Consider the following 11,741-nt stretch of genomic DNA (forward strand, 5'->3'; position numbering starts at 1 on the left):
TAATATTTGGCAAATTCTTAGTTTTACTTATAAAATGTAAAAAAAAGAAACTTCAAAAGTGACAGCTGCTTAAAGTGGACCTACCCCTAAGAAGTTTTAATTTTCAACAACAATATTTACATTTTTTTTTAATTATAAAAACGTTTAAATAGATCGTTATTTTACTATGATAACAACGCTGACCTATCAACTTGAATCAATAAATTAGATGTTATTTAATTATTTTTTATCTGAATAAAATCAAATATAGGATTCATAAAAAATGCAAATTAACAAGTCAATAAAACTATATCAATGGATTTTGTTTATTTTTCAATCTATACCTGCATATATGTTATGTTCTTCCTAACATCCGTGTTGATTGTAGGTGTATGTTAAATAAGAAGTCCAAAACAGAACAAAAGATGATTGCGAAAACGGTCAGAACAAGATAAAACAGAAAATTAAACAACTTGTGTTTTATAGAGTTGACCTTTCCCTCTTTATCATATGGTAAATTTTAAATTCAAATTTTGTTTAAAATTCCACCTAAAATCAGTTTGAACTGATTTTCAATTTAAATTGTATTTCAAATCGTCGCGCTGCGTATGAATCATACTTTTCGTAGTCTGATATCGATACAAGATCCCGATATGTCTGGCTTAAATAAATAAACTTATGCTGTATGCAAACATTTTGTCGCGCCGAATGGAGTCAAATTAAAGAAGTGTTTAATCGATTTTGTCAATACATATTAAGGGCCATTAGATCAATATAATCAATCCATCTGTGATAAGCTTGATTTATTTGATTCATAACCTGTTTAATACGAGCCGTTAACCAGGTTAAGAAATGAAATTGTATTTTTTTTTTTCATTTAAAAACTAGGAAATTTAAACGCTGGTTTACTTACTTAATTAAAATGGCGCTACTATTCAGGACCGACCTGGGCCTCAACCAACTTAGCTAGCAGTCCCCAGCTTCGCACTCCGAATTGGTTAAGCATACCTGATTGCGCCACCTGAATCGCTATCTTTTTCTCTCTCCGCTGGCCACCGGCCGCGCCGTCCCTAGGGATCGGATTCGAAGTCGTGTTTTATATTCATTTGTCGTTGTAATCTAAATGTGTGTCTGCTTATCCAACTCGAGATTGAAAGCAGCCATTAAATCCTATTTAGACCTATCCATTTATTGTGAAAAGCTAATGTGGATTTTATCTGCTAATTAGCTTAACTGTGACTTTAGTATTATGTTGTGGAACAGGCCTTTATGGCGTGCAAGACCCTTTGGATGCACGCTTATTATAAAACACACTCAAAAGAGATCTCAATTCACACAAATCTCTGTTCGATGAATTACTTACTTGATGGCGCTATACAGTCCATGGCGGGCCTGAGCCTCAACCAACATGCGTCTCCAGCCAGCTCGGTCCCTAGCTAGCTATCTCCAGGTTTCGGAAGCTAAGCTAGTTAAGATCTTCTCCCACCTGAGTCGCGGTCTTCCTTTACTGTGCCATCCCTCGTGATTGGATTCGAAGACCTTCCGGCTAATACGTTTATGTCCATTCGCTCTACATGACCCAGCCATCTAAGTAGTTGGACTTTAATTAGTTTAACCAGGTCAGTGTCGCTGTACAGCCCGTACAATTTGTCGGTGTATCTTCTCCTCCACTTTTCGTCTATGTAGACAAGACCAAATATCACTCGAATGGGAACCGGGATGATAAGTGCCTATAAATACTCGAGAAAAAACTTTAATACTAATTTTTTTTATAATTCCAGAGAGGCAGCGATCAAGAGTTGTTCTCCTTTTGATTTCAGCGCTGGTGTTGTTTTCTGAATTTATAGCGGTGTCTTGTTAGACACTAACTAAGTTATAGTTCATTCATCACTAAAACCATCTTCTCCGCTTCCTTCGAAATGCTCAAAAACACTTCCATCTTCCTTGGCGGTCCTTTGGAAGATTGTGCTTCTAGTGTTGACGATTGAGTTTTACACAATTCTTTTCAAAACGATGTTGAAGAAGTAACATGACAGTGCAGTCTTGTCTAAAACGTGTTTTGACATCAAATAAATTGGTGAGATCTTTTCCGACCTTGATAGAGAAGAGTGCAATCTCCATCGCCATTCTGCACAAAATTCCTAGTTTGTAAGGTACAAACTCAAACTCATAACTCTTCCTCCATAAGAAGTGATCAAATCGAATTCAATTAGTTTTGACGAACTTAGCGCGGTTTTCTTAAAATCCACTCTGCCCCTATTACCCTTTCTTAACGTGTTTTAAATACAATCCCCATGAAAGGTATTGTTGCCAAGCATTGTTAGATGGGTAATATTATACTGTTTGTTAAAAACGAGCTTTGCAAATGGGTTTTGTCCTATTTCTTCATTCCTTAAATGTATCTTTGTTGAGCACGATTTTAAAACTAAAAAATATGCATTCTATTATTTGATAAAATTAGGTACTTTCATAGAGAATTTTAAAATGCAAAAACCTCAAACGCACAAACATCTCGAAAAGCGTCAATCTTGAATAAAAAATCTCGAAAAAAAATTCCGGACAAATTTTTGATTCGAGTTTTTCTTTTCATGTTATCAAAGAGTTTAACTTAGGCAAAATAATGAATGTAGGCAGGCAGCCAAACAATTTTTGTTCTCATTTTTAATAATTGAACGCATTGAAAATAAGAAATTATTTAATGTAATACATAAGATTTTTAAAAGCTAATTTATAACAATCCAAATTTAAATTGTAGGCAAGGCTTTTTAAATATTCATAAAATCTGTTTTTCTTTTTTTATGTATTCCCGCCTGATCCTAGTTAAGATCCTCAGCCAAAAATTTCAATTAGCATGTGAAGGCCTTCCCACTTACACGTATTCTATGTCACGTATCAACAAAAAATCATATCAAAATCCATTGAAAATTTCCACGAATTAGTTCTTATTAATACATTCAATTTATCCTTCATTTTGATGTTTGTTTTCGAGATTTTCGTATTTATGGTTTTTGAGATTTCGATTTTTAATATAGGAAGCTTAGTTTATATTTTGTCAACCTGGTAGAAGACCTTAGGAATTATGACCTACATTGAACCTTAGGATAGGTTAGATAATGTAAATAGCCTGGCGATTGATTTAGTTATTGTCACACTTAGTCCAATGTAGATCTCTTGTGGTACCCTGAAAATTTTACAACTTCCCCAAAAAGTAAATGTAAAACCTATGATTCTATCTGCTGTCGTTTTCCAACAACTTAAAGTTCTTAGAGTTCTTCAAGACTATCCAAGAAGTATTTTATAAGAATTTGTATCTTACGTGGCAAAATACTGAGCAGTCGCAGAGCAAGTGAGTAGTATCCAAGTTCTTCTCCACAGCATTTTACATTTGGCACATGTCATTTCAACAAGCCGCGTTTTCTTGATATGGTATCCGACAGGTTGTGGCCGGTTTTTATGCTCACATTTAATCGTAGGAATTTTTTGTCGAGGTACATAATCGAACTGGGGTGGAATCGGCTAAGGTGATATTTGACTCAAATTTGTTTGATAGTCAAATTGACTATCATTTTCATTCCGTCTGTATTTGATGATGGTCAGATTCGAATTGTCAAAATTCATTGTTGCCTTGGTGAAATATTAAATTGATTCTTATAAAATGTCTAAATAAAAATATCAAATTGGATGTGTTTGAATAAAATTCTTTCTTTTCTTGCTTTTTTAGAATGTCGTGTTTTTATAACGAAACAAAGGGAACTAAGAACATTTTCTAGTCGTTTGTGTAAACGTCTGGTAGCTCTATTTGTTTGAAAAAGACTAGCACATTTTTGTTGTGATAGCTTTTTAGGTATCAATTTGACTATCACCGTACGTAGATCAAATTCGATCATTTTGATTGTCATTTATCAACAATCACCTTAGCCGATCTCACCCCTGATGGATCTTTTTTTTCTAGCTGTGGCGTAGGTTTCGGGGCTTTTCCATCGATCATTTTGCTAGAACACTGAGCCTTATGTCTAACCTATTCATTAAAATAAAAATCAATTTAACTATAAACAGATAACTTTAAACTTGGTAAACTTGATAACTTTTGATAACCTAGAAACAGTGAAGCCAAAACCATTTTTTCATTCATTTTGATTAGGGTTCACTGAGCTCATTAACATTTCTCAGAGGTCCAACCATTTTCACCATTTTAAGTAATAACCAAAAAAGAAGTGCTTACATATGTACTTATGCATAAAATAAGACATAAAACATTAATTAACTAAATGATAAACTACCAATCAAATCGAAATTCCATCAATATTTGAATAGATAATAAACAATAATAATAATAAAAAAACAATCGATTAAATAAAATCACGTTTCTTTTCTTTTATATGATGACTATGATGAGTCTTCCGGTTGAAAGTCTGCTGTGAACTTTATAATTTGTGTTGTTCTCAAATGAGCTTCTCACGTTTTTTTAATTTTAACATCACTACCTATATAATTTGAAATTCTTTACCTTTTGATACTATCTATCTACTATTTGACTGATCAAATCAGCAATAACTCACCTGATCCAAGAATATACCGCTATTTGTAAAAGATATCTTTAGATACAAAAACAAACTACAAACAGTAAATATACTTTTTTAATTGCCTTATATAAATAAATGCCATGTCTAGTGTTTGTTTATTATTATTATTTTTTAAGAGATTATACTTAACTTAAATGTCCATCATCAGTGCAAAGATACAAATTAAAAGTATCTTTTATCTTTTGTTGCTGTTCTCTTTTTAATATGTGGTTACATATATACTTTGAATCCGGATGTACCTGTACCAGCAATACATAATATTTTATTTACCGGTCTGTTGTTATGTAATAATTAGCAATATTTATAATATTGTGCTGTTTTTACCTCATTTAGAATAAATATTAAACAAGATACAGTATTTTACGGATATGTGGTTAAGATTCACATTTATGTTTTTTTTTAAATACTAACGTACCATTAGTTGGGTTCAGACGACTGACATTAGAACTTAACGGTGAAAGTTTCTGCCAACTGATTTGCAAGCGACCAAAAAATTGGGCACGTTCAGTCAGCATAAGCGATTTGAGGGCAAGTTTATATTATCTGACAGCTGCCAAAAATAAGGACACAAAATGCATTGCCTTATTATAACACCAAATTATTTGGAAAGTTAAATGAAACATTAGTCAAGAAAAATTTTCATTATTATCAATTAAGTCAAGTCTACTATCAAATGAAAGCTAAACATCAATGTTTTTAAATTATTGTTTTTTGCATAATTTCTTAAGTTCAACTGTATTTTTTTAACGTAAATCTTGACAAAGACAACTATTTTATATTTCAAGTTCTACAAAACACTCCTTAGGGAAGCTACAAGTCAATATCGACTTGTACTTTGTTTCTTAAAGAAACATTAACTATTCTTTTTCCATCCAATTTCACAAGGAACCCTTTTCCATAAAACATCAAATGGAAATGTGTAGAAAATAAATAAATCACAGAGTGATAAAGTTCAACTTTCAGTTGAATTAAAAATTATGAATAGCTGTCATTTTGACGTAAGTGAATTTGACTTGATACTAATGGAGATAGATAGAATAGAATAGAATAGAATAGAATAGAATAGAATAGAATAGAATAGAATAGAATAGAATAGAATAGAATAGAATAGAATAGAATAGAATAGAATAGAATAGAATAGAATAGAATAGAATAGAATAGAATAGAATAGAATAGAATAGAATAGAATAGAATAGAATAGAATAGAATAGAATAGAATAGAATAGAATAGAATAGAATAGAATAGAATAGAATAGAATAGAATAGAATAGAATAGAATAGAATAGAATAGAATAGAATAGAATAGAATAGAATAGAATAGAATAGAATAGAATAGAATAGAATAGAATAGAATAGAATAGAATAGAATAGAATAGAATAGAATAGAATAGAATAGAATAGAATAGAATAGAATAGAATAGAATAGAATAGAATAGAATAGAATAGAATAGAATAGAATAGAATAGAATAGAATAGAATAGAATAGAATAGAATAGAATAGAATAGAATAGAATAGAATAGAATAGAATAGAATAGAATAGAATAGAATAGAATAGAATAGAATAGAATAGAATAGAATAGAATAGAATAGAATAGAATAGAATAGAATAGAATAGAATAGAATAGAATAGAATAGAATAGAATAGAATAGAATAGAATAGAATAGAATAGAATAGAATAGAATAGAATAGAAGAGAATAGAATAGAATAGAATAGAATAGAATAGAATAGAATAGAATAGAATAGAATAGAATAGAATAGAATAGAATAGAATAGAATAGAATACGAAATATTTTTGTAGTTCCAAGTTTCATTATACTCTTGTCAAACTGTAATTGCAATCAAGCTTTATTGAATGTAAAGTTACGAGGGTCATCAACAAGCATAATAAATTGCTTCTTTTCAACACATTGAGTGACAAAATTTGTATTTAGATGTTCTTTATACTTAAATGATGTATGTATGTATTTATAAAATAACGTAACGACTAGACTAACTGACTACTTTCATCATGATGTGTTCGTATGTTATTTTTTAATTTAAATTCATTCATGTGAATAAAAAACATATTTTTTTCTGAATCTACACTTTCAAATAAGCCCCGTCACGTCGCGGTCGTCTGAAAGTTTAAAATAATTTCGCTTTATCAAATCGATGAATGAACAGTTAACACATTTAAAATCGCATCCGTTTGTTTGAATTATATAGAGATACATTTGTATCTAAAGTAAACAAGTTATGATATATTAAGGTCTTATGAAATAAATAAAAAAATTAATTAAAAAATAGAGTAATTATTAAATTTCTCATGAGATTTATGCTCATATATTACTATCGATTGAATAATTAACCATTTTCTTGATTAATATGATGTTTTCATAATAATGTCTGTAAGATCTTATTTTTTATTTATGTAGTTGTTCCGGATTATATCGGATTATATCCAACAATACAAAATAATCTGGTTATTTCTAGATAACTTGACAAATTATATCTTTTTTCTATTCTCCTCCCAGAATTTACACAGATTAAAGGTTGGCCGAAATTATTTGAAAGGTTAGTTATGTATCTTACGAAAACATTTTTTTTGAGAATTCGAGAAAAAAATGGCAGACAAATATTTAAGGATTAAACAAATTTTGAAACCTTTTAAGTTAATCATTTTTTTATAGTTGACACCATTTAATTTTTATTTGTGGTCTATTTCCGTCAAAAATAGATCTTTTTTGTGATGCATGGAAAACGATTTGAACAATTTTTTTCAAAACTAAATCAATCGTGCTCCATTGGTAAGCCTTATCATGTTTAAAATTGATCCGAGTATATTAGATTGTAAAGTTTCTCAAAATTTCGCTTCCTTATCAAAAGTGTGTTACTATAAAATTAATAAAGTCAAAGTCCATTACCTACCAAAGTCTATAAACTTTCCCAACCACAAACTATTCAATTACATTTAATAAACATCAAAAATTGACATATAAAAATATGTAAACAATTTTAATAATTTATCTTTGATTACCAAGTGGCGCTTATAAATTAATGTTAAATAGATGAAATACATCAACGCCGCCGCTGCCGTTGGCCAACTCAAATCAATACAAATTTATCATAAACTTATTTGGCAGCGCGTTTTTACAATATATTCAAGCGTGAATAATTATCTAAAGAAATTTTTATAGTTATGCTAATAGAGACAATTCTTTGTTTGGATATTTTGTTGATCTAATATTTTAAAAAGCAATCGAAAAAATGTATTCTTATGTAGGTTTTTTTTTCTATTATATTTCAACTTTTGGGAAAACCCAATAACATTTGTGGAATTTTAAATGATTATGAGCTTATCATAATATTTACATAATATTTGTATATTTTTTCAGATTGTTAATTTAATGTGTGTTTTTGTGTTAAAATTGTATAAATTTTCAATTAAGATAAAAAATATACATACTTATTTGTAGGATTCTAGTTATATGAATTTATAAGAACTCGTTTAAAGGAGATCATTTTCTTAACCGGATATATGCACATAAATATAGGAATTTGAATAGAACTGTATATTTTTACATGAATATAAAAATTATGCATATTATTTCAACAAATTTTGAAATTCAAATAAAAGTAGAAAATATTTTATTTTTGTTTGAATTTGAAATATTGGTTTAAGCGGTATTAACACAAAAGATTTGTTTTTAGAACTTTATTCCCAATTTACGCAGGTATTCTTGTCAACCCAAAAAGTTGTCAAAAAATAAGATTTTTCGCTTCTCTAAAGATATTTTGCCAATTGTATTGATTGATAGCAATAAAAACTACGCTACATTTTGTGCGTCAACTCTTTATCGTTTTACAAATTATTTGACTTAAGGCTGTCTTTTCAAGTAAAAAATAAAACACATGTACTTTTGTTTTTGTTGTGTAATTTTGTTGAATTTATAGGGTCTTTAAAGCGAGGACCGTTATTTTAAGGAAAAATAAAACTTTAAAAATATAAACAATTTGGGATTTTGAGCTCTACAAGTTTGGATTCAAAATTTTATCAACTGTAACATGTAAAGAATCAACCAACCCTTTTTAACAAAAACGTACTGGGGCCTGATTATGAGGTTCGCGGCGGATCGTTTTCAATTAGATCTTCAAATTCGACTCGTGTCGTACTTTCTTATTAAAGAATTCGCGGCGAAGCGAAAATAGTTCTTCTTATATTCCAGTGATTTATACAAAAATTTATATTTTATTGTTGATTTTTGATATTGATGATATAAGAAAAGTAAAATTAAGCTAATCAAAATCAAGAAATCGAACAGTGGACGATAATGAACATTCTTTTGCCTGTGAATACGCCAAAAAAAGCTATTGGATTTCAACTCGCCAACAAACATTATGACATTTCAAATTCGCCTTCGAATTCATTAATTGGTCAAATTCAAAACGAAGAAGGCTAAAGCGAAAGCATTGGGTTCAGGCGACATAAGGGACTTGAAAGTAAGGCAAGTTTCTAGCATCTGATTGGCAAGCTGCCAAAAAATGCCTTCCAATTAAGGCAACTTTATTGGAAAGTTAGTCAAGATAAATCGCCCTAACTATCAAGTCAAGTCAACTCATGTCAAAATGACAACTGATCATATTTTTTCATTCAAGTAAAAGCTGAGCCTTACTACTCCATAATTTATGTACTTTCTGCACAATTCCATTTAATATTTTCTGTAAAAGGGTTCCTTGTCAATTTAAAAAAAATAAAAAAGAGGCTGGGATGCGACCCACACTGATAACTTCCCATCCCGTCTGTCGATTTGTCTTGCTTAAAAGTTTGTCTATATGTACTCGTATCAATTTTTACCAAATTTGCGTACTATTTTTTGTAGATTTTATTTTTTATGAAAAAAAAGGACTGTTGGATTTTTATATAAATATTACTGAATATCGAAAACAATATTTTCTGTGAAATAAAATAAGTTTCAAGCCAATATTTTTAAGTTTTGAAAAGCTATTTGAGTCGAAAGTAAATTTTTACCAAGTTTTAGTATTGTTTTTTTTTTTTAGCGTTTTATTTCTTGTAAAAAAACTGTCAATTCGAATTTTTTTAAAATTTTACCAAATGTTGAAAACAATATTTCTTATGAGATAAAATTACTTTGAAGCCAATATTTCAAATTTTTGAAAAGATATTTGAGTCGAAAATCAATTTTTACCAACTTTTATACATTTTTTTTTAGGTTTTTATTTTTTGTAAAAAACTGTCAATTCGATTTTTTTTTCAAACTTTAACTGAATGTTGACAACAAGATTTTTTGAAAGATAAAAGTAAATTAAAGCCAATATCTCAAAGTTTTGAAAAGATATTTGAGTTGAAAATCAATTTTTACCAACTTTAATACATTTTTTTTTAGGTTTTTATTTTTTGTAAAAAAACTGTCAATACGATTTTTTTCAAACTTTCATTGTATGTTGACAACAATATTTTTTGAAAGATAAAAGTAAACCAAAACCAATATCTCAAAGTTTTGAAAAGATATTTGAGTCGAAAATCAATTTTTACTAACTTTTATTAATTTTTGTTTAGGTTTTTATTTTTTGTAAGAATACTGTGAATTCGATTTTTTTAAATATTTTTCAGAATGTTGAAAACAACACTTTTTATAAGATTAAATAAGTTTGAAGCATAAATTTCAAGTTTTTGAAAAGATATTTGAATTGATATTCAATTTTTACCAACTTTGAGTAATGATTTTTTAGATTTTTATTTTTTGTAAAAAAAACTGTCAATTCGATTTTTCTCAAAATTTTATCAGATGGCAAAAACATTATTGTTCGTTGCACAAAATTGTTTAAAAGATGAAATCATATTTCAGTCGTAAAATTTTGGAGGTGACAATTTTTTTTTTTCAGTTTTATTGATTTATAAAAAAAACCTTTAGATGGATTTTCTAAATAAATAAATTAAAACGTTTTAAAGTTCAGCCTAATTTTCATATTAATTTTTCATGTTTACTTCTTTTTTAAATATAATTAACATTAGGATGCGTTTTATCTGGTTATATTTAGTGTTACTTCGTGTTCGTATTAACAAGCCCGGTATAGCTGTGAAATTCCCAGTTAAACATTTTTTTTTAATATTATAAGTATCGGCGAAAAATCAAGATCACCAGATCTAATCTTAAATCAAAAACAAATGAAATGCAAAACAGGTGAAATTTGTGTTTTGAAAGATCTAGGTAGAAGATTTATTTTTTTTTGTCATTGAAAACCCAATAAAATTAATTTAAGTGAAATCTTGCCCTTAGCGAGTTATTCAAACAACTTCACATAAGGCTCAAGGTGGTAGAGTACAAAATGTATCTAAGATCATAAGCTTTGCCCATTAAAAGTCTTTAGTCTTTAACAAAACTTATTTTAACTTTTTTTATTTTAGTTCCTCAACTTGCCTTCGCCGACATTGTGATCAAATGCTCAAATATCGATGAATTTTATTACTCTGTTCCTGAATCGCACTGTACGTCCTACTACAAATGTAACGCACGGGGATATCGTGAGATTAAAGAATGTGGGCCAGGATCAATGTTCGATTTCTACACCCAAACGTGTACAAGATCATCAGGTTAGTTCAAAATATTTATAACGTGTGTTTTCTTAGACGTATGGTTTTCAAAACTGTCAATACCTTTTTTCGGAGTTGAATTCTTTGACAGCTGTCAATTGATTTATGCTCAGACAACTTTCGCAAATCGTGCAGATTTATTAACAAAATATTGATAAGGTTTTTACGAATGAATCTTTTGATGAATGCATTATCATTTAATACCGCTCTGTTATTTTTTGTGACGTTATGTAAAGTCGCTTGTCTGGGGAGATAAGCCCGAGATGATTGACTCAATGGAAGAATTTCTTGGGGCGTTATTGCTTTAAACTCTCATTTGCCTGAAATCATTTTTAAAAGCTACATTTTTGCCCATTAAATAAAATAATAAGCGTTTTATTTCTCCTTGAAAACATATGTCTAAAAAAAACACCCCTTACAAGGTGGAACAAAAGTTGTAACCCTACTGTGAAGTAAGCACCATCACCGTGGATTAAATATTCTGCGAGTATTTTAACGGTTTACGTCAAAAATGTAAAACTGAAATTTGCTACCATTTTTGAAAATTGTACATAGCTTCTTTCAATAGGGTGATGACTTTTGCA

At 29.2% G+C, this 11,741-nt stretch overlaps 2 protein-coding genes across 3 annotated transcripts in view; both read left to right on the plus strand.

The window, feature by feature from the left end:
* The window catches only part of LOC129953026 (small nuclear ribonucleoprotein-associated protein B), a 121,031-nt gene that overhangs the window by 62,595 nt on the left and 46,695 nt on the right, over positions 1-11,741 (plus strand). The window lies entirely within an intron of this gene.
* Positions 1-11,741, plus strand: part of LOC129952957 (uncharacterized) — a 35,183-nt gene that overhangs the window by 21,409 nt on the left and 2,033 nt on the right. For both annotated transcript variants that reach the window (XM_056065953.1, XM_056065943.1), the window contains exon 2: positions 10,972-11,157. In XM_056065953.1, the coding sequence (XP_055921928.1) occupies positions 10,972-11,157 (186 nt within the window). The remainder of the gene's footprint in view (positions 1-10,971; positions 11,158-11,741) is intronic.

This window comes from Eupeodes corollae, chromosome 1, assembly GCF_945859685.1.
Source record: "Eupeodes corollae chromosome 1, idEupCoro1.1, whole genome shotgun sequence".
NCBI classification, from domain to species: Eukaryota; Metazoa; Arthropoda; class Insecta; order Diptera; family Syrphidae; genus Eupeodes; species Eupeodes corollae.